The sequence below is a fragment of the Lactuca virosa genome, chromosome 3, assembly GCF_052849685.1.
Source record: "Lactuca virosa cultivar CGN04683 chromosome 3, Lactuca_virosa_CGN04683_v6, whole genome shotgun sequence".
In the NCBI taxonomy this organism is placed as follows: domain Eukaryota; kingdom Viridiplantae; phylum Streptophyta; class Magnoliopsida; order Asterales; family Asteraceae; genus Lactuca; species Lactuca virosa.
In genome coordinates, this window is record NC_136428.1 from 219,429,133 (window position 1) to 219,453,362 (window position 24,230).

At 34.7% G+C, this 24,230-nt stretch overlaps 4 protein-coding genes across 4 annotated transcripts; 1 reads left to right on the top strand and 3 right to left on the bottom strand.

Annotated features, from left to right (window-relative positions):
* The first annotated feature begins 181 nt into the window (after positions 1 to 181).
* On the top strand, positions 182 to 3,326 carry LOC145167000 (uncharacterized). The gene is made up of 4 exons (XM_079086074.1): positions 182 to 1,383; positions 1,468 to 1,934; positions 2,006 to 2,623; positions 2,694 to 3,326. Exons 1-4 carry the CDS (start codon positions 196 to 198, stop codon positions 2,794 to 2,796), a joined length of 2,376 nt encoding a protein of 791 aa, XP_078942200.1. The 5' UTR covers positions 182 to 195; the 3' UTR covers positions 2,797 to 3,326.
* Positions 3,327 to 13,249: 9,923 nt separating this feature from the next.
* Positions 13,250 to 14,128, bottom strand: LOC145164414 (uncharacterized). The gene has a single exon (XM_079083132.1). It carries the CDS (start codon positions 14,126 to 14,128, stop codon positions 13,250 to 13,252), a length of 879 nt encoding a protein of 292 aa, XP_078939258.1.
* A 4,704-nt stretch (positions 14,129 to 18,832) lies between these two features.
* On the bottom strand, positions 18,833 to 20,404 carry HCF164 (Thioredoxin superfamily protein). Its single transcript, XM_079086075.1, has 4 exons — positions 20,094 to 20,404; positions 19,475 to 19,696; positions 19,294 to 19,397; positions 18,833 to 19,208 (listed from the first exon to the last, which is right to left on the bottom strand). The coding sequence occupies exons 1-4, from the start codon at positions 20,268 to 20,270 to the stop codon at positions 18,926 to 18,928; spliced, it is 786 nt and encodes a 261-aa protein (XP_078942201.1). The 5' UTR covers positions 20,271 to 20,404; the 3' UTR covers positions 18,833 to 18,925.
* A 1,469-nt stretch (positions 20,405 to 21,873) lies between these two features.
* YCF37 (homolog of Synechocystis YCF37) lies at positions 21,874 to 22,650 on the bottom strand. Its single transcript, XM_079086076.1, has one exon. It carries the CDS (start codon positions 22,554 to 22,556, stop codon positions 22,089 to 22,091), a length of 468 nt encoding a protein of 155 aa, XP_078942202.1. The 5' UTR covers positions 22,557 to 22,650; the 3' UTR covers positions 21,874 to 22,088.
* Positions 22,651 to 24,230: the final 1,580 nt, after the last annotated feature.

Here is a 24,230-nt window from a genome sequence, read left to right on the forward strand (position 1 = left end):
CGGTTAACCGGTTACCTGCCCCTAATACGTCTTCGTGGCATCGTCCATGTCACCCCCTTTCCCCTAATTTAACATGTCATCCCCCTCGTCCCCCTCATTTATCATCCTACGTAAAAAAAGGAGAAAAAGTTTCTACCCTCATTAACTAGGGTTTCTACCGTCTGTAACTTCGAAGAAAGGTGAAAGCTTACCATCATGAGGAACCCACGACGTAAGATAAGGAGAGCACAACCGTCCGATGAAATGGAAAAGGGACCATATTACGACTCTGATTTTGAAGAAAGTGAGTTAGAGTCAGAATCAGAGAGTGAATCAGAAAGGGCATTTGTTGTCGATGAAGAATTGGGTGACTATGATGCAAATGAACACACCACTTTTCCTTTTGATGCCTTTCTTTATGATTTGTGCAATGTTCCTGTTTACAATAAGAGGGAAAATGTTGATGATGAAGTCATTAGAGAAGAAGGTCATTCTGATAAAGAAATTGAAGATGACGAGGATGAGGTTGATCAAAAACCAACCAAATATAGTGTTCATGACCCTTCTGTTCATTGGAAGAAAATGAAACCACATTTAGGTGAAAAGTATGCTAATCAAACTGAGTTAAGGTTCTGCCTGACTAACTATGCAGTTCACAATGGTTATCCAATTAAGGTGACCAAATCTTCTAGTACAAGGCTTCAAGCAAAATGTGGTTTAGACAATAAAGGCAAGAGATGTACCTTCAAGCTGTGGGCATCCTGGATGAACAAAGAGAAATCATTTCAAATTAAGGGACTTAATAATAAGCATACTTGTGTTAGGGAGTACAAGCATGCCACATTGGTTAATCCTGACTGGATAGCCAAACAGTTCTTGAAAAAATTGTGTGTTAGACCAAAAATGAAAGCCAGGGAGATGAAAGAAGAAATTAAGAAGAAATTTTTATGCATTGAGTCTAAGGGACAATGTTATAGGACTAAGAAGAAAGCACAAGAGATTTTAACTGGAAAGTTATCAGAGCATTATGCTCGTATATGGGAATATGGAGGAGAGATCATCATATCAAACCCTGGTAGTACATCAAAGGTTGGAGTTGATGTCAAAGAAGATGGTAGCAGTGTTTTTAAAAGATTATATGTATGTTTTAAGGCTATAAAGGATGGTTGGATTAGGGGTTGCAGGAGAGTCATTGGACTAGATGGTTGTTTTCTAAAAGGGCAATGCAAAGGGGAGTTACTCACTGCAATAGGTAGGGATGAGAACAACCAGGTATATCCAATAGCCAAGGCTGTGATTGATGTTGAAAACAAGGACAGCTGGGAGTTGTTTATTAAGTTGCTTGTAGAAGACCTTGGCTTAGAGTTAGGTGAAGGGCTGACAATTATTTCTGATCAGCATAAGGTATGTTTACTCTTTTTTGTTTGTTTACTCTTTTATATATGGTTAGTCTTTTTTGTATCTTTATAGTTTTTTGTATGAATGTAGGGCTTAGTAGAGGCTGTAAAGGAGAAGTTACCATTAGTTGAGCATAGGCAGTGTGCCAGACATGTGTATGTCAACTTTAAAAAGGTGTACAATGGGATTGATTACAAGAGACATTTTTGGGCAGCTTCAATGTCAACCACAGAGTCATCTTTTCTTGAGACAATGGAAGAACTCAAAGAAATGAATGGGGGTGCTTATGACCACCTCATGGCAAGGAACCCAGAGAGTTGGAGCAGAGCATTTTATAAGGAAGGTAGAGCATGTCAAGCAGTAGAAAATGGTATATCAGAGAGCTTCAATTCAGTAATTTTGGAGGCAAGGACTAAGCCATTTCTTACTATGTTGGAGGAGCTCAGAATGTATGTTATGGAGAGGTTTTATAGGATGTCTACAATACACTTAACATGGAGGGGAGATGTATGCCCTACAATATTGACAAAGCTGGATGACTGGTGTAAAGATATGAGGTAACATTACTGACTAAAATTATTCAGTATTCATTAAGATTATTCACTAACATGTATTGCATGAATTACAGGTTGTGGAGTGTTGTAGCTAGTGAAACAAATGTATTTGAAGTGAGACTAGGATTTGAGTCTTTTCAGGTGGACTTAGGAGAACAATTATGCACTTGTAGATTATGGGAAATATCTGGGATTCCATGTGTCCATGCATGTGCAACTATGAACCACACACAACAGCAACCTGAAACACTGACCAGTTCATGGTTTTCCAAAGAGAAGTTTGTAGAGACTTACAAAGGCAATATCAGGCCTCTAAATGGTAGTAAAATGTGGGCCAGGACACCATATGCCAAGCCACTGCCATCACCTGCAAGGAGGATGCCAGGAAGACCTAAAACCAGAAGAAGGAAACATGTCACAGAGAAGAATGGAGAGTACAGGAAGATAAAGTCTGTTGGAGGTACAAAGATATGCCAGAACTGTTGGGAGGAATGGCATAACAAAAGAACCTGCAAGAATCCAACTAAGCCCCAAACTCCAAAGGAAAAGAAAAGAAAGGGTAGGCCAGTGACTAGGGATGTGGCAATGAAAAAAACAACAGCATCCACAAGTCAAAAGAGTCAAAATAGTCAACACACTCAGGAAATGGATGGGCAAATGGATGGACAGGCAAGGTGTAACAGTCAAAAAAGGTAAGCTTTACTATTTTTATCAAATCTTTAGTGTCTACTATTGTTAACACAATTACTGTTTTATTAACAGGGTAAAGCAAAGGCATCTCAATCTGTTAAAGGGATACATGAAGGTAGTAGCAAGGACTTTGAAGATGAAGGGCTGCAAGATGTTATGTTGGTACAGTTTTTGAATGGGGATGCACATGCTACAGAGTTGCTTGCATCAGGATACTCAGAGGATGAGGTGTATCATGTACTATATGAACAAGATTTAGATGTTGAAGTTTTGGCTGAAGTTCCACCTGTTCTTGAAACTGTGCATGAAGAAGTTCCAGAGGTTGAAGAAGATCCAGAGGTTGAACAAGTTCCACATGTGGCTCAAGTTGACATTGTACCAGAAACAGAGGATGAAGGCATTGCTGAGACACCACCATCCCAAAGGTTGATGAGAACAAGGAGGCCTTCAGAGAGAATTACTAAAATTCAGACTGGAATGAAGGCTGTTGGAAAGAAGGTTGCTGGACCAGGTCGAAGTAGGTTGGACCCTGTTTCTTTGGAGTAGATCAGGGTGCAGAAGGTTAGGGGTTTATGGTCAATTATCTTTTGTAAATGTTATCCTTGGTATGGTGTTATCTTTTGTATATGGTATACCCAAACATTACTACCCCTTTTGTAAATGGGATGGGTTTATGGTATGGTGTTTATGGTCAATTATCTTTTGTAAATGTTATCCTTGGTATGGTGTTTATGGTCAATCTTTTTTATCTTTTACAATCCCAACTGTTTCATAAGTAAGGGTATTTAGGTCCTTTCTTTTTTGGTTACTGGTTTGTTCAATAAGTAAAGGGTAGTTTGGTCCACTAGCAACATATAACATCATACTTCCAATTCACTTGGTTATTTTTTGGTATTTTTCATACTTCCAATTGTTTCATAAGGTAAGGGTATTTAGGTCCTTTATTTTTTGGTCACTGGTTTGTTACATAAGTAAAGGGTAGTTTGGTCCACTAGCATCAGACTTCCAATTCACAATCACAAACATATACACTTCACCATATATATCAATATTGGTCAACATTGGAACATACAAACTTAAAGGTAGTACATCAATACATCCAGACACAAAAATGGTCAACATTGGACCTTAATTGGCATTAATTCATACTTAAAGACCTACCACAACCTCTTCCTACTTAACCCTTGTACACCATCCACATCAAAATCCCTACCATGACTACTAAAATAACAAGCAAACCAATCACAACCCTAACAAGATCCATTAAACTTATTTCACCATGATGAGGGTTCCCTTTTCCCTGTCCAGTGCTTTTTTTCTTCTTTGCCATAACTTCAAACAGAAGTTCCTTATACCATGGACTTACTTCACCGTCATACCATTCAAAGTAGCCACAGTCTTCAACTTCATCGGGCCAATACCTGCACCCAAAGTATCTTCTTCCAGGATTCTTCTCACTCGTTGATATCTTCAAGGGGGTAATTACTCCATAGTAGCACGTCCTAGAGGGACCATTGTTTGACTTGTTTACCCCACTCGTTGATCCAGCTGATCGAGACGAAGACACCATAGCAGAATCCTCGTGAAGAACTGAGATGAAAAAGTGAAGAAAAAGTGAAGATCGATCTAGGGTTCTAAAGGGTTGAAGCCGTTAGGGATCATTTATAAAGGCTCAACTACCATGTAGGATCTTACGTGTATGCCACATAAGCAAATGGCCCACTCAGCAATATCCAAACCGGTTTACCTGAAGGCAACCAGTCATATGGTTACATTTAGTAAAAAATTAATAACACAGTGTCAAAATTGACACAAAAAAAAACACGGTGTCAAAATCGAATTTCTGTGTAAACAGAGTGTTTTTTGTGCCATTTACCCTATATTGAACTCAGTTTTAGTTAAAAAAATTACACCATTTTGTTTTTAGGTATATCGACCTCCATTTAATTGTTTAAAAACGATTTTATTTATTTATTTATTTATTTTTATTTTTTTATTAAATGTAAATCTTTCTCCTAAAACTTGCCTTAAATTTTAATAAGTAAATCATGCCATTTTGTTTTAATTCTTATTGATTAGAAAATTGAAACTAAGAAAAGACTTTAATTATGTGCATATGACGCATAATTCATGGATTAATTCAGAAGGAAAGAAGTATGATATTATATTTTGATAAACTAATTACAAAAGTCAGAAACTAAGACAGTAAAAAAAAAACAACTAATTTTTTAATTATTATTATTATTATTATTATTTTAAAACGGCAAATAATTCTTTAATTAATTAGTAATATTAATTTGTTTTTGTGCTATAAATGGTGTTATCTGAAGTTATGATGATTGGTTTATTATTTAATTATTTGGTTGTGGTTTGGTCAAAGGGTATAAGTCGTCACTTTGGAATGAATAGGAAATTAAAAAAATTAAAAGGGAAGGGACTCACTCAACTCTTACATGTAGTTTATTAGGGAGCATAAATATATTTCGATTTTATAATCTTAGACTAGAAATTGTCATGTTTCTGTTTCATGGGGACCAAACTAGGTTTTGCTTACTATATGCAAGGTTTATGGAGGGAGGGAAGAGGGGGTAATTTGATGTGGTGTTAATTTTATTCTAGAGTCCTTTTTTCATGGATGTAAGCATGTTTTAAAAACAAAATATTAAGTGGAGTAGTGTTCTTACAAAACTATGTACTAAACATAAAAGGGTGAAAAATGTGACGGGATGAAAATAAAATTTTACAAAGTAGATGGGTGGAAAGTGGCATTGTATAAAATAAGAGGGTGCAAAGTGACAACATAAAAAAGTCTAGGGACAAAACCTACCGACAAAGAAAAGACTTGTGGCCAAAATTTGAAATAAAAAATTCCTAGTGATCAAAATAAAATAAATAACTCGTGGTAAAAGTGTAAAATACAAAAAGTATATTATTCCTAGCTTTTTGTTGCCAAAATCTAAAATATAAAACTCTTGTAGGAAAAGTATGAAATATAAAGGGTTTAGGTCATTTTTGGTCATTTGATTTTTGGTTTTGTGTTCATTTGGTCACTTAACTCTTTTTAAGTTTTAAAAGGTAATCAAACTTTTGGTTTTGTGTTCATTTAGTCACTTAACTTTTGGTTTAGTCACTTAACTTTTGGATTTGTGCTCATTTAGTCACCTAACTTTTAAAATTGTGCTCATTTAGTCACTAAACTTTTATTTTTTTTTAAAAGTTTAGTGACTAAATGAACACAATTTTAAAAATTAGGTGACTAAATGAGCATAAATCCAAAAGTTAAGTGACCAAATGAGCACAAAGTCAAAAGTTTGATGACCTTTTAAAACTTAAAAAGAGTTAAGTGACCAAATAAGCACAAAACCAAAAGTTAAGTGACCAATAATGACTTAAACCCATAAAAAAAACTATACTAATTCGTCGGTACTTTTGTTGCAATATATATATATATATATATATATATATATATATATATATATATATATATATATATATATATATATATATATAATAATTTATGTATTGTTTTATTCAATGGTTACGTATATCAATAAAGTTTATAATGTAGATATTAGAATGTTAGTAAATAAAATAACATAAAAGATTGTTACATTAATAGTTCTTTTATTTTTTTATGGATGATTTAATGGCCTTTGACTTTGATTCTTTGTGGGATGAATATTAGGACTTTAGACAATGATAATCGAAATCTACTCTACCTTCATGATTAGGCATGGAATCGGTTTCGAAACCGACTCAAATCGGATCGGAATCGGAAAACCAAATGATGGACATGGGCTAAGTAGATGACCAAAAAATGACCGTTATAAATAAATCGGTTTCGATTATAGCCCGATTAGATGGGTTATAGGACCGGAATTGCCGAAGGAATCGGAAAAAACTAGTGTGAACTGGCGGCTATTTTGAGAAAAAAAAAGTAAAACGGGAGCTGTTTTATTCTAATAATTAGGGTTAGGGCGTGTTCAGCAAAAACTAGCTAGTAGCGTGTAGCGGGTAGCATTTTGTTAAACGTACGTGAAGTAGTTTTTGGATTTGAAGTGTTTTGTTTAAAGTAAACATTAGAAGCTTGTAGTGCCAAATGAGACTTTCTGTTCAAAACAGAGCGTTTTGTCAAACGCTAGAAGTAAGAAGCTCTTAAACGCTTTGTGCTGAACACGCCCTTAATGTCACAAAAGCCATTATTTGCACGGTCTTGTTCTGTTTTATCCCCATTTTTTTGTTCCTCATATGCCATTATATTTTGGAAAACTTTTCATTTTTAAGCCTTTGGCATGTTGTTAACATGTTATAATTAGGGTCGTAAGCAAACCGAACGAACATGAACGAGGCTTGTTCATGTTTGTTCGTCTAAGTTTAACCGAAAAAATGAACGAAGATGAACGCATAAACGAACAAATTTCCTTGTTCATGTTCTTGCGTTTAAGAAAGTATTTCGTTCATGTTCATTTATGTTCACTCATTAAGGTGTTAAACGAACATTATTGAATAAACATAAAAGAACGAATATAAACGAACGTAAATGAATGGATGTAAACGAACATAAATGAAACTACATGAACGAACATAAAAAATCCACGAAATAAACAAAAAGTCACCAAATCCAAGAGGAGTCAAATGTTTTCACTACCATGTTGGAGAAAATGTTTTTATGATTGTGTGAAGTAAAACTAACACAAAAATCACTTGTTGCTTGCTAATATGAGGATCTTTTACTTAGCCAACTAATCACCACAAGCACATTTAAACTCATAAATAAAAACATACAAGTAGTAATAAGATGTTAAAACATAAAGCATTCTCTTAAGGATTCAAGAACAAGTTCATGGAGTCTTCAACATTCAACAAAGATTCAAAGGATTCCACCAAAGTCAACCAAGTTTAGTTTAGCCTAGCATGGCTAAACTCAAGAAAAAAAGATAAGAAAAGATTGTACCAAATATTCAACAAGATTTAGAGATGAAAAGATGATGTTCTTCAAGGTTCTTGGCCTTCAAAGTCTTCAAAATCTCCAGAGAAAAGGCTCCAAAGTCGGATGTGCAAAAGTTGAGAAAAGTGGCACACCAATCTTCCCCATATAGACTTCCAATTGAAATTCTGAAATTGCCCCAACAGGAATCCATGCGGCCCACGTAAGGATTCCATGCGGGCTACGTGAACTGACGGACTATGAGGCTTCTTTGTGTATTGGGCCTCCACAGCTTAGCCCATTTGGCCCAGTTTGAGTCCAATCATCTCCTAACCTATTTTTCTGCAAGTTTTCTTCATTTTAAGCCCAATTTGTCTTTTCTAAATTCTCCAAAGTTCTCGTAATCGCCCAATCATTAATTCCCGTACGCGGGAAAAATTCTTTCATCTTCGTTTAATTAAGAGATCATCTTCTTCCATGCTCCATCCAAAGCCCATTTTTGCATTACCTCCACTAGATATTAAGCCCAATATCATTGTTGTCCTCCAAGTCCAACCACTTTACATACGTCCCGAACATTCCTACTCCGCAAGTCTCCAAAAACCTGCAATTATTTCACGAAACTAGAGAGTACCCGAAATAGTCATAAAATAACAAAAAGGAAAATATGCATGGAAATTAACTAAAATATGAATGAAATATACTAAAATAAACTATAAAAAGAAGTAAATAAAATAAAACTATTAATTACTTATAGTCGAATTAAGCAATGACAATTTGGATTCGATTTTTGCTACTCACTCAACAGTGCAGCCACTGAAGAAGATGAGAATGAATCGGCGATGGAGGCAGCAGGAAGAGAAGTCGACTATCGACAGGAAGGAGACAAGCAACAACGAGCTAACACAAGAGGTCACTGATAGAGCTGACAAAAATCGACCCAAATCACCAACCCAGCCCGAACCCAACCCAAAATTAGCAGGTTGGGTTGAGATTTTCAACCCATTTAAATTAAATGGGTCAACCCGCCTAACCCATTTAATAAAATAGGTTGGGTCGGGTAAAAATTATCAACTCATTTTCAACCCACCAACCCATTTAACTTTAATTTAATAATTATTTAAATATTATCATGTATTAATCTAAGTATTAGTTTACAAATTACAATTTTGAATTATTATTTATGTTTTAAAAAAATGGAATCCTAATTCCTACATTTTTTCTTGGTACCGACAACACCGGCCACTCTAAAAAATCACTTAGAAATTACATATTTTTAATGTTATTTGAACAATTTTTTTGTATATGTGAATAGGGATTGTGCTTGTCATACTTTGAAATTTTATTTAAGTCTATAACTAATTTAAGTGGTGTAATCTTTAGTTAATTTATTTATTTATTTTTATTTTAAATGGGTCAACCCAAAGTTAACCAATTTATTTAATAGTTTGGTTTGGGAACTACATAAACGGGTGAACCCGGTGACAACCCATTTATCTGAAAGGTTGGGTTGGGTTGGAAATGTCAACCCATTTAAATAAACAGGTTGAGTTAGGTTGAAATTTTCAACCCAATTAATAAATGGGTTGAACCCGAACCTAACCCAGGTCGACCCATTGGCAGATCTAGTCACGGACCTCGTTTTTTCTTTTCTTTTGTGGTTCTGTCGAATTAGTGTGCGAATTGGATCAATAGATCCAATTATCCAAATGTCATTGGGCTATTTTCCTTATTTCTTATATTTTTTGGGCTAAAATTAATAGGATAAAAATTAAAAGAGTAAATTACACGAGTGGTCCCTATGGTTTGGGTAATTTGCATGTTTAGTCCCTAACTTATTTTTTTAACTCGGAAGGTCCCTACTGTTTGTTTTGGTTGCGCGTTTGGTCCCTGTCTTACCTAAAAAAACTATTTTGCCCTTAATTTTTTTAATTTATTTAAATAAAAACACCCCAACCCCACTTCCACCTCACCTTACCTTACCTTACCTACCTCACATTATTTAAATAAATTAAAAAATCAAGGGCAAAATAGTCTTTTTAGGTAAGACAGAGACCAAGCGCAACAAAAACAAACTGACCTTCCGAGTTAAAAAAATAAGTTAGGGACCAAACGTGCAAATTACTCCAAACCATATGGACAATTCGTGTAGTTTACTCAAATTAAAAGCATCGCACTACTAATTTTCGGGTTTGGTTAATCCAATATGTCAACATTTTGTTTAAGTAGTTGTTGGTTTTTTTTTCCATAGTTGCCATTTTTTTATGTAGTGACACAATATGTATTAAAAAATCGACAAAGTTTACGCTGTGTACACGAATTTTAGGTGTTACGGTAGAACCGCCCTTACTTGATCTCCACAAGCTTTGAGAAACGGGGAAATTTTGTGGTGTTTTTTCAATTGTTGAAGAGGGAGGAAGGGGAAGTACCTGCCGGCGAGGAAGTAAGGCCCTGTTTGATACTCGTCTGACTGAGTCAAGTCAGACATTTTTGGCTGACTCGGTCAGCTGTAGCTGTTTGATAACCCTTCTGACTGAGAAATTGGGGTCTGGCCCGGTAAGAGAGAAGGAATCGGCTGACTGAGAAAGGAAGACGTCTAATTCCACTTGTGCCCTTACGTGTGTATCCCTGTACGTGTAGGAAGAATCGATCCAACACCCCTTTTGCATCTCGTTCGTAATAGGCTCACAGAATCGATCATCCAACACCCCCTTTGCTTTCTTAAAATCAATCAAAGAATCGATGGACTGCCTCTTTCCACTTCGGTTCGAATTTAATTGCAGGTATGTTTCCCCTTCTCTTTTGCGTTTATATCTCCAGCAGTAGTAAGAAATTAACCATCTGAAATCACTTCCATTCATCTTCTCGCAATCAATCAACCACCTGAAATCATATCAGAATCCATATGCTCCTATGTTCTCATTTTTCTTTTGTATCTGCTAGTTGAGTAAGGAAGAAAGAAAAAAAGACATTGATTTTCTCTTGGGGGTAATTTCCTCTCTCTATGCTGCTTCTCTCCTAATCTCTCTAATTTTGCTGCAGGAGTGGTGCTATGTACATTTAAAACATTCGATGGATACACTTGGATTTTTTTTACTAAAATAGAAAGTTGTGCTATACTCAAGTCTAGATGCTCCATCTGTTACTATTAAGCCCCTGAGATATATCATTATTTGTAAATGGCAAGGATGTGTTGTTGGTATTTTAAAGTGGCTACAATTGATGTTTCTTTCACAAGGTTGCTGGTAATTCTCTTGCTTTGGACAATTTTGCCCTTACACAAGTTTTATCCAAAAAGGCCTTTTGCTCCCCTGTTTAGTGTAGAGTTTGGTTATATTAGTTTGATGTGGTCATGATGTTGAATCTGGTTTTTATTTGTCTGTTTGTTTTTTTGTACTCCTTTGAGTAATTGCTCAATGAAACCAATCCACCAAATAGAATATGTATGTGTTTTGATGTGGTCACAAAATGAATCATATGATAAAATTTTGTTTATTTCAGCTATTTTTTTAGTTTACATATCAGTTACAGTTAAAATTTTTGAATGATGGTATTTGTTCCTTAATTGTAAGCTAAACACTCAAAACCAACAAGCTTAAATATTCGATTGTCATAATTCTAGATTGCCTGCTGATGTTCCCTTTGTTTAAAACTTGGGGTTCTGTCAAAGCAGATTGTAAGACATCCGAGTGTTATTCTAGATCCTGAACCAAATAAGCAATGCTCTCTCTGTTTGAAAATAAGTTGGATTAGGTTTATGCTTCAGTTTTCACTTACATAAGTTCTACTTCTGATACAGAAAACAATCTTCTAATTCTACATTGTAAAATTTCACATTTCTTGGTTAATTGGCGGTCAACTGATAATGCTTCATTTTTCACTTCCAAGGATGGCATCAGAGCTTTGGAATCAGCCATTCCATCTTTTGGTGATTCCGTTTGTAAGGGTATAATTTCTTGATTCTTATCAACATGGTTTCAAGGGCATTTCAGCTATGAGGATTAGGAGGACATTTACGTCTTTTTCATAGACGAGAGATCGAGAGATCAAAAATTGCAATTTTGTTCCAGCCTCAGTCCCAGGCAGTACACCTGGTTCTATCATGTCCTGTCTTGCATAACAAACAAGGCCTTAAAGCATTAGTAGACAAAAAGATTTGTTAGTGAGTTCATAATCTTTCTTTAAATGAATAGATTGATTAGATATTTTTTATTATGCTGGAAGTTTTATTATTATTATTATTATTATTATTATTATTATTATTATTATTATAAAGAGTACAAGGGTAAAATGGTCATTTTGCATCAGTCAGCACATTCAGTCAGATGTACAATCAAACAGCCTGATTTCTTACTCAGTCATAGTTTATTACTCAGACAGATCTTTCCCGCTCAACACTTTCTCAGTCAGCAACTATCAAACGGCCCCTAAGGGAAACTGATCTTAATTTCATGTTATAACGAGGGCGCGAGGGAGGCAGTAAATATAAAATGGGTTTTAATTTCTTTTTCGTTTTTAAGGTAGAATTTCGTATATATCTTTCTTAAACATCAAAATATCATATTTGTTCAATATAATTTTTAAATATCATATTTATTCTTCATAAATTTGAAAATATCATATATGTCCTTCTAAGAATTCGCAAGAACAATTTATGAAGCTTTGTTATATAAAATTAGTTAAAATAAAATATAAATGATATAAAAGTTTTTTATATGGATGAGGGACCGATCATGATTGAAATTAGGGGCCTCAAAGCACCCATAACGGTGATCTCAACTAGTGTTGTTTACTACTTGGATTAAACCGAATTGTTCAATTGGGCAATTTGGATCACACTATTCGGTTATGATATTTGAATTTTTGGATCGGTTTTTAGAAAACCCAAATTTGGTTTATAATACAAGAACCAAGGAGTCCAAAAAAACTAAATAACAATTTGTTCTTTATAAATTTACTAAATGATTTTTTAATAGATTAGATAGTTTCGTCCAATATAATACATTACTATGTATTTCTTTTCAAAAGTTTTTTTTTTATGAAATATTAAATTAGAATATATTTTTCTTAGTAGTGGTTTATAAATTTCAATTAACAAATATATAATTTGTGTTAGTTTCTTTTATAGAGTTTATTGATATTCAATTTATATATTTTTTAAAAATATATTGACAAATGAAAGCCGAATTAAAAAAATCGATCCATATTTTGAAAACCGAAATCAATTTGGATTCGCTTGACCAGATCAGAACCGATCCATCCAAACGAGACTTCTACTCTCAATCAACTTGCAAAGTGCCACATAGGTTAAATGAAAAAGCCATGTAAGTGTAAACTTGTAACTGCAGCAAGACTTTCAACTTAGTTAGACCGGAGGGTGTGAGTGAGAAACTTCTCTCACTTTTTGTGGGCCACAACACACTTTCTCTCACTTTCCTTTCCCTCACCAAAACCTAAGGAATGAGTGGGAAGCTTCCCTCACTATTTTGTTTTTTTATTTTTTTAAATAAAATTAATTCTTTTTTATGATTTATAATTTTTAAATTAATAGTAGACATAAAATTTAGTTAAAAATAAAAAACATTTCATTAATTAAAATAAAAATTACATTAAACCTAATATTTAAATAAGTAGAAAACAATAATAAAAAACGCCTCTTTAAACTTTTTCCTTTTCGGGTCGTTAGGACATGTAAACGATTTCACAAAAACAGGCAAGGGAGATATATACCGTCAGTAAGATAGTATCCACGCTTATATGCCATCTCATTTGCTTGAAAATGTACATCGTGCGACTTTCCAATGTAGATATCGTTGAATACCGGCGACTGGTCTAGCACATTGATGCCATTGTTTGCACCAGCTGGACCAAAGAATGCATGCCATATCCAAAGATCATGTGATGCGATAGCCTCTATAACGATCGTCGGCTCTTTGTGGTCGCCTCTCATGTACTGACAACGCCATGCGTTGGGGCATAATGACCAACTCCAATACATGCAATCGATACTACCAAGCATTTCAGGGAATACATGTTTGCCTTCATGCACCGTGTACAATCGGTGGATATCGTTCATAGTTGGTTTGCGCAAATATCGTTGCCCATAAACCAAACAGATCGCTTTGCAGAACTTGTACACACACTCTCGCACGGTACGCTCTGACATCCTAAAATACTCGTCCCATCTGTCTGCGCCCATGCCGTATGCTAACTGACGAATTGCAGCCGTGCATTTTTGAATTGGAGAGAAACCTTTTATCCGTATCGCATCTATTTTCCATTGGAAATATGGAAAACGGTCTTCCAAATCGCCAACAATACGTAAGAATAGTTCATTCCTCATCCGGAACCGACGTCGAAACTTTACAGTGTAGATGTCGTCATCTGCAAAGTAATCTTCTATAAGACGATCGTGTCCGGCTTCGCGATTTCTACGCAACCACGACTTTATTGGTTTAGATCGTGCATGTGATGTTTCGCCTAGTCGGTTTTGAAAGTATGCAACCGTTTTCGCCATGACGGAACCGATAAACTTAGCCTCCTCTAGAGCCGTCGAATCGGATGATGAAGATGATGACATTTTGATTAATATTTTTTGGAGAGAGTAAGAAGGTATGGGTTACAAAAATGGTTATATGTTGTGGTATTTATAGTGTGATAATAGGAATATATATATATATATATATATATATATATATATATATATATATATATATATATATATATATATATATATATATATATATATATATATTAACGTTATGTAGCCGTTGGAACAAAAATAATAATAGTAATAATTAGCCTATCGGATGAGGAGTGAGAACGCGACAACCCCACCCCCACCCTCCTCCCCGCTCCACCTTTCCCGCACCGCCGGTGCGGTGTTCCTCCTTGCAGGACGCTTCCCGCGGCCCTCCCCGCTCCCCATATCGTCCGGCCTTATAGTAGGACCATCTTTTGAAATAAACAGCCGTCAATAATTAATTTTCCTTAGGCCTGACAATTGGGTTGGGTTCGGGTTGGCGAGTTACGGGTTAGTGGGTTGGCGGGTCAGAAAACATAAACTCAACCCAACCCATATAATAGATGGGTTTACGGGTTGGCGGGTCATGGGTTGGTGGGTTGGAAATCTCAACCCAACCCAACCCATTTAACCTGTTTAAGTATATGGGTTCGCGAGTTCACAAGTTAATGGGTCAAACCCAACCCATATAACCCGTTTAATAAATAAGCAACGTATTTTAAGAAATGAGGTTTTCTCAACATAAATTCATAAAATTATTAAAGTAATTAACATAAAAAAAGGTTTTCAACAATAATTCATAAAGTCAATAACATCCAAATAAAAATGAAATATGAAAACATTCATAGAAAGTGGATGTATTCTACATTAGTGACTTGTGAGTATCTAAACATAACGACATGTATTTTTTCTTTTTTGATTAACAAACCGCAAACGCAGATTAGTCACATACGAATACGGAAGAAATACAATGATACGAAATATTACGAATACGGATGGAAATCAAATTTCATTAATAATTAAATATATCATTATATATATATATATATATATATATATATATATATATATATATATATATATATATATATATATATATATATATATATATACGGGTTGGCGGGTTGACCCGCGAACCCAAACAGATAACCCAACCCAACCCATGAAATAAACGGGTTGGTGGGTTGGCGGGTCAAAAATGTAAACCCAAACCCTTCTATTTTCGGGTTGGGTGAGTGTCGGGTTACGGGTTAGGTCGAGAGTTGCCATCCCTAATTTTCCTACTATAATTTGTTTGATCCACAATATGAAACATATTATATTAATATACATAAGGTAATTATTGATGTGTCAATAGGACCATATTTAAAATAATGTTGAAATTGTATTGATATGATGTAATTGTTTATTGCAAATAATGATTTTCAATTGTTTTTTGCAAGTAATGATTTGGTACAATTAAAAACTATTGGTCTTTTCATTAATATGGATGATCTCACCATGCAAATCCTTAACGTGGAAGATCATCCACATTGGTGGAAGACCAGTACGGAGCTAGTAGGGGGCATGCACCTGCTTGCCCCTCCCCCCCCCCCCCCCAACTTGTTTAACTGTAAAATATTCTTACATATGTATGTTATTCAAACCAAGCATTGCATATTCTTTGACTGTTAAATAATTTATAATTCTTTCAAACTAAACACATATGTTGACATAAATATCCTCTGTATCCTTAACTCTATTTTTAATTACAAATATCTATATATTTTAAAAAAGAAAATGATTTGAGAGAGATAAGAATGCAAATCGGAAGTTCTAACAAACTTCCAAATTTTTGGAAAGTTTTAATATACTTTCAAAATTTAAAAAAAAAACACCCAATCCGTATTCCTCAAATAAAAAGAAGTTTAAAATCTTTGAAAAAATAATTTAAACCACATTCACAGATATTGTGTGCTTCTTCAAGCTCTCTGCCCCTCCCGTCTCCGATCTCACATTCTTCTCCACCTATTGACCTTCGTTAAAGTGCATTAATGGCTGTTATAACTCTGTGTCTCCACTTATCAAACATAATGTCAACTAAAATTGGTCGCTGGTCGCCTCTATGACTTTCCCTCTCAGCTCTCGCTCAATGATGTGGATTCGTTGTATTGTATGTCTCTATCACGTATTTTTCTATTCAAGGTTTCTTTACCTATGCATAACTAGGAGATAGAGTAACAGAGTAATTGAGTTTTGACTTGATAAATGAGTAAAGATAAGGCAACCGAACCAATCAGTACCTATCATTACCCCTTCTTAACTTTTTTAATTGGACATATTTATCTCATAAATTTACTGTAAGTTATCGATTTTTTTCATGTTAATAACTTCATGTGTTAGTTTCCTATGATTCTTGCTTATTTTTATTTTTAGGTAAAGGAAAAACACATTTGATGCTTTGTTTATATATATATATATATATATATATATATATATATATATATATATATATATATATATATATAAGCCCCTCCATTCAAAATTTCTGACTCCGCCCCTGTGGAAGACCAATAGTCTTTCAATAATGCCAAATTATTCCATGCAATAAATAATTACATCAATGCAATTTCAGATGAATCAGATGGACAGGAGTGGGGATTTATCATCAGCATAGTGCTTGGATTTATAATTGGTTTTTGGGTTGTGGTCGCTCCTTTGGTTGCAAGCAAAGAATGGACAAGTCGTTACTTTTATTTTCTCCACAAACTGTGGTTCAATATTTGTATTGCTATAGCTAGTCGTCATTAGTGTTTTTTTTGCGTGGTGGTTGACATAATAAGATTTGTGGTTCAAGTTCTAACTTAAAGGCACATTCATACATTCATATACCCTTGTATGCAATTTTAGACCTCTTGCATATTGTTATGCATTTGCGGAATCGAAACAAACTAATTGCACTAAAAAGAAACGAACAAGATGGCCACTTTGTAAAGGCCACTTTTTATCTGTCATCATTCACATGAGAGTACGTATTTGTCTGAATGAACACAATGTAAAGGCCAATTGAAAGACTATTGGTCTTTCACGAATGTGGATGGTCATACGAGAGATTATTTTTTAAGAAAAAAGAGGTTCCTTTTATATATATATATATATATATATATATATATATATATATATATATATATATATATATATATATATATATAAAACAGTGATTTTGAGCTTTCAAAATTAAAAAAAAACATATTTTTAAGTTGTTAGTATAACGTTTAAGAGCATAGTTGAGATTTTTACAATACTGCTTGCAACACTCTCGAAGTATGGCGCTTCAACGTAGAATTCCCCCTAGCTAATGTAGTGAAGTTTGCAACTACACATATCCTTCATTTGATTCATGGATAGAAACTGTTTGTTCTTTTTTGTTTTTGTTTTTGTTTTTTTTTTTTTTTTTGTTTTTTTTGTTTTTTTTTTCAATATTACACCTTTAAACACCAAACCATCACAACCATACATTTTATAAAACATTTGGTGTGTTTTCTTTAGCCAGACACACATTTTAAACACTTGGGGCATGTAAGGCATGCACCTTTTGAGAGATCTTAGCTTTTAGCTTTTAAGAAAATGTCGAAAAAACGGGTTCGTTCGTTAGTAGGAGCTTCTAGCTTTTAACTAAAACAAAAAGTTTCAAATCCAAAATCTACTTCAAGTAGTGTTTAACAAAGAACTCTTTTATAATTTTACAAATCGACTTAAATACCCTTTTTAAAAAATGTGTTTTAGATAAATTATTTTATGCAATTTTACATATTTTGAAAACTTTCCGCTACTTTTCCCAAACACACATATACAAATGAAAGTTACAAATTCCAGCTACCATCTACTAACTAGTTTTGCCAAACACACCTTAGATGTCCTTTAATTAGTTAGACAATTTACCAAAACACTTCCGTGACACTGAAGCTTCGACGATAATCCCTGAGAAAGAAATGCACATTAAGTGTTTGGTAAAATGTCCGACTAATGAGACACCAAGTATTTGATAAACCGTGTGACAGACTACAGAAAACACACCAAGTGTGTGGTAAAATGTCTAACTAATGAAAGGACACCAAATGTTCGATAAAATGTGTGACAGACTAAAGCAAGCACACTCGTCTGCTACTACTGCCTTAGAAAACGAGTCGCCTCTAAAAACCTCAGGAGCGCAAGATGCCAGTTCTCTGAAACCACCACTAGCTTTGGTGTCCCATTCTACCTGTACAAAGAAATCGAACGAGCCACAAACTCTTTTCCGACAAACAACGACTAGATGTCGGAGTATATGGTACATGGTACGGTGTAAGCCGGAAAATAAACCACCAACGAATGGGTGGCAGTGAAGAAACTCCACCTACAAGACACAAACTCTTTAGCGGCTCTTGCTATAGATAGAATTAGGAAAGGGTGTGTGGATGATATAATTGACCCAATTTTGGACCCGAATAAAGGCGTGTGGACACTTTCGTCAATTCACAAAGTGGCGGAATTGGCTTTCCGATGTTTAGCATTTCATAGAGATATGAGACATTCGATGATGGAAGTGGCAGATGAGTTGGAAGAGATTAGGGTTAGTGGGTGGAACACAATTAATGATAGTATCACAATTGGATCATTATTATCGGCTTCTTCATCAATGTATAACGCTAGTGAGAAATCGATAGGCGTCAATATCATAAAAAAGGTGGACGGAGTGGCGTTAATTGGTAGCCTCTTGTTACGAAATATTGCTAGGTGACATATAAAAATGAATCATTGATTTAATTGTGTTTTTTTGTGATTTTGATACAAGAATTAATTATTGATTTGTTACATATATATATTTTGAATTATTTATCCGTGACTTCTCGGGTCGGATACTTGGTGGACTTTTCTAGCTTCAGCACTTGAAAACTGACCAACAACTCGGGCATGTGGGATTGATGGTTTTCCAGTAGCAAGTGCATCAATGTTTTCCATGAAGTATTTTTTGGGCAGCTTTCCCACTACATTCCCTTCTTCATTACCATTTTTATCCAAAAATGCAAAATGTGGAATACCCTCAACACCAAATTCATCTAGTTCTTGTTCCCATTTTGTATTGTCAACATTTAGCATAACGAAATTTACTCTGTCTCTACAGATTAAAAAAGGTTTTTGAGATTATAAGTTAAATATTTCTTACTTTCTATAAAGGAAATTAATAATTGAAAGAGATTTACTTGTATTGTTGCTCAACTTTGTAAACATCTGGAGCTAATTCACGACAAACCTCACACCAATCTGCATAAAACTCCACAACAGTTGGCTTCCCATTTGAAAGAGCCTATGAATAAGCAAACAAATTGTAAATCAATGTCTAGAATTAAAAAACTTGATATTGAAAATGGTGGAAAGTGTAACCTCTTCATAAGGTAAGGATGCAGCAGAAAGATCTTTCAAAGAAACACCAAAATCAAGTCTACCTGATGCAAACAGACCTACTGCTCCAAGAACAGAAGCTATTGCAACTCTCCGATTGAGGCTTTTGTTTGGGAGAGCAGGTAATCCACCATCACTTGGAGAACTTGTAACTTCGGTAATCTTATCATCTTTATCAGAATCAGATTCAACAATCGAGTTTTTCTGCATTCAGATTTACAAATCGTTAAGAAAATGTATCTGAATTCTGTTTCAATTAGTTAATTAGGGTTTATCCCCAATACTGTGTGTGCTAACTAACTGAAGCGACTTCTATACATGATCTTTAAAGTGTTTTGCACACCAATTCACCTAAACTATCAGCTCCTGTTTGTAGTTCAATCTGCTTCCAAAATGTCAATGAAGTTTAAAAAATTAAAATCATTTGACGTTCTTCAACAATCACAGTTAAATTTCGATGTCAAAACAGTCAAATTCATGATTGATACAAGTGTGTAAAACCAAAAACCATAGGTCGCAGTTTTTCCTGTAATTTTTAGAAACAATATCTGATTTGCACTTTCGGAAACGAATTCATAATCGAGAGAGAGAGAGAGAGGACCTCGGAGTTGGAATCGGTCGGATTAGGTTCAGTTTGGCAGTACAACCGCTGGAATCTGAGCTTTCTATTGCGAGAATGAACGGAGGGATTTACGAAACGAAGAGATTTTATGGCGGGATGAATACAAGACGGCCGGAATTTATGGAGTCCGACGGGATTTGAAGAAACTCGAGCCATTCAGTTCTTATGTAGTGACCGGAATTTTAAAATACGTCACCGGAAAACTACAGTACTCCGAGAAATGCGGATTTTTGAGTAACGTCTAATCTGTGAACTGTGAAGTGTGACGCTTGCTAGTTGCTTATCAGATACTCAGATAGATATTAAGCATTTGAGTCATTGACTGGACTAACTCTACAAGCTTGGGCTCATAAATTTATATGGCCCAAATGAAAAAGTTATAACCACATCTTTCATGTTCTCATTGAGTATCTAAATATGTTTAGAAGGTTGGAAAAGAGTTTCTTTTTTACTAGATATTTTTGTCAAATGCCATATTGCCGTATTGTGACCGTATTTATGGTCAACATGACCATTTTGCCCCTTATTCGTTAATTTAAATAGGCATCGGATATGTCATTACATTTACAAATATTGGAATTCAGTTAAAAATGTGATGATTCAGAATAACTTTAACATGCAGTGTTTGAACTTTGAACGATTTTACATGGTTCAATGGATTTGTATTTTTATTTTACGGCTCATTGGCTAAATTTGTAAAAGTGTCATGTGATTAAACATATGATTACGTTTGAACTGTTTGGTTATTTGTATGGAGAAAATTTATATAGAACTTTATATTACTTATAACCACTTTTTAATTACAAAACAAAGTTCTTTCTATATCCTTTGATAATGTGTGGAATAATGTTGTGGTGGTTAGACTACTAAACTTGTAATATAAATTGTTTCTTGATGATGTTATTTTTCCATACTCAAGTGTTGCACACATTATTAACTTGGACGTTTAAGACGGAATTAAATATATTAAGGATATAAAGAGAATTTTTAAGCAAGTGTTGTGTAATATTTTAGTTGTAAACATTGCTCGATGTCATAAATATATAAAGTTTTATGTCGATAGAATTACAATTGGTTAGATCTGAATTTGGATGTACCTACTAAGGTGAGTGCACATGGACATTTGCCCATTTTAGAATACATGTCACAAAATCTGAAATAGGTAAATTTTGTGCTAATTGTGACCTTTGATGAGATTATAGAGGTTTTATTCTTTCTATGTGAAGTTTAAACTTCGTTTGATATGTATACAAAGAAAATATTATTAATGTTTCACGATTAAGTTCTCATGGGAGCCTTACTTCTCATGTGAGCCTTACGATGGGTTGATGTGGAACGTTCATATAATACAATTCACCATTTTTTTTTTATCTTAGAGCATCAACCTTAAGAGACTTTTTCAATAAGTTTTTTGATATGAGATCATCACCACATCAACAAACCAAAAACCTTAAAATGCCTCAATTATCATAAGGTGTTTTCACAAAAGTTATTTATGTATCCAGTATCCTCTCAATAGCTTTTTATTTATAATTTATTAAAATAAAAGAATAAAATAACTCCTTTTCTTTTTCAAAAAGTATTGTAGATCTTCCGATATCTAATGGTACTCCATAGTTTTCAATGGTTGTACTCGGATATGAATTTTTCGTATCGATATGGTTGTGTCAACTGTGTGGCTGTATGTGTACAAACATGACACGTTACAACACACACACACAAAAAATTATATCCACCATTGAATATAGAAATCTAAAACTTCACCTAATCGTAAATTCCTTAAAAGAAAAAATGAAAACAAATGCTGTTGATGATTTGATCATGTATTCATCACCAAACTACTTTAAGAAACAAACACGATCAACAGATATGCAATGCAATTCAAACAACTGATTAACAAACAACAATCAGAAATCAAAGTTTGATTAATGATTACCTGTGAATCTGTGATAGTAATCGATCAGAATTTCAAAATTAACTTTCAGGTCCTAATATCCCATTAACCACCGAAGTAGCAATCAAAATCCCAACAACCTCCGCACCAGCAACCACTCCCGCCTGCGTCAAACCACCTCCGAAACGGACCTCCGTCTCAATCTCCATCTCCGCCGCCTCGATCTGTCTCTCCGCGGCTTCGACTCCTTTCTCAGCTGACTCAATTCCTTCCTTCACGATCTCCACCGCTTCTTCCTCTGCCTTCTTCAGCTTCTTCCTCAATCCAAATAGCCCTATGTCCTCCGCCATCGACGGCATCTCCATTGCCGTAATTGCCGTTGTTGCCGTCATAAGAAACAATAGATGTCTCCGGCTCTGGCCATCAGAACGAATCGATGGAGGCGCGACTTTAGGGCATTGTGCCTTGTAGGAGGAGACTAGGGTTATGGTGCGGGAGCTCCGGCTAGAGAATGGGTTTAGTAGCAGATTCAAGCTTCTGCAAGACATGGCTGAGTGCTGAGTGGTGATGAGTTTCTCTGCGGCGGAGCTTGATGACTACTGGTCTCTCATTTTGTGGCCAAGTAAAATACCGATCAGATAGACAACTGGTTTATTACCTTATAATCCTTCCAAGATTGTGGATGACGTGGCACAGTCTCGTTGGATCAATATTCTGTTTATTTTTGCGGATTTTTGTTTAATATTTGATTAAATACGATTAAAATAGGAGAAATTACAATTTTTATGAAAAAAAATATATATATATATTTCGCAATGATACATGTGAAATATCTCCATTAAAAAGTATATTTTCATAAATTTTAACTTAGTATTTTTATCATTTAAGGTAATTATGCTCACAATAATTCATGTTGGAAAATACAATTCCATAGTAAAATACTTTTTTAGAAATCTCTACATGTACATTTTCATTAGGTTTTTTTGTGAAGTCTGTTTTTGTTGTGAAAACATTATATAGTATTTTATTTATAACCTCCTCCCTACAAACTTTGAAACATATTGTAATCTCTATCTTTAAATATGTATTCCGAGTAAATTATAGTTTTGGTCATTGTGGTTTAGGTAAATTCACACTTTTGGTCCAATCTTTGGAAAATAGACAAGATGCATCATTGTGGTTTTCTAATCTTGCAGTTTTGGTCCTTGATCCATATAAATAGAGTATATTGTCTTTTCCAATTTCTTTTTCTATTTGCTTTTACTCACTTACAAATTTTGATAATATAAAAAATAAAAAATGTCCACCATACACACCCGCCCCCACCCTACCATAACCCGTCATGTTCATCTCTCTCATTCACCACCATAAACATTCCCAAAGCTTTAGTCATCGCCACTACTTCATCTCCCACCATCATTAATCAACACCACCACAATCATGGTTGGTGATTTTCTCCAAGAACACCAGAAGACAAGGAACACATGATTTCTTTCCATTAGGTACCTCCCTTCCCATCAACTCCTTTCCCTATCTCCTTTTGAAACCACCCATAACCATCCCTTTGGTTTGGTTCGTCACCTACAAATCTCACATACCCTCTTGTTCCGTTTGATTCAGCACCTTCAGATCTCGTATATCCTTCGTCTCCCCTTCAATGTCTCAACCTCTCTCCCTCCAGAGACATTTATATATCTCATCTCCATTGCCAATTTCTTTTTCTAACCCTAGTAACATACCAATTATGACAAATGGCTCATCGACTCAAAATTACATTGTCTAAAATCCAAAACTATCATAACCTCGACATTGTATCAGTCGTCTTCTCCATCGTCATCATCCTATTCTTCATCGTCATTTCCCCCATCTTGGTGACTCCGTTGCTTCCTACAATAACGAACCCCTCATATACTCCACAACCACCAATCTCAAACATCTATCGATACTATGATTCTATGTTGATTAGGAAGAAGAAGGAAAAAAGTAATAGGAAGAAGAAATATGGGGTAGAGCGGCACTCTTGAACAGGGTGAAAGAAGAATGAAAAAGTAAGAAGAATGGGAGAGAGACAGTGAGGTTGGGGTGGAGGGCTAGGGGAGGTGGGCCCAAAATATATTTTATATTTTAAAAAAGGGTAAAAGAAATTAGAAAGGGCAATATAGTCTATTTATATAGACCAAGGACCAAAACTGCAAGATTGGGAAACCATAGGGATGCATCTT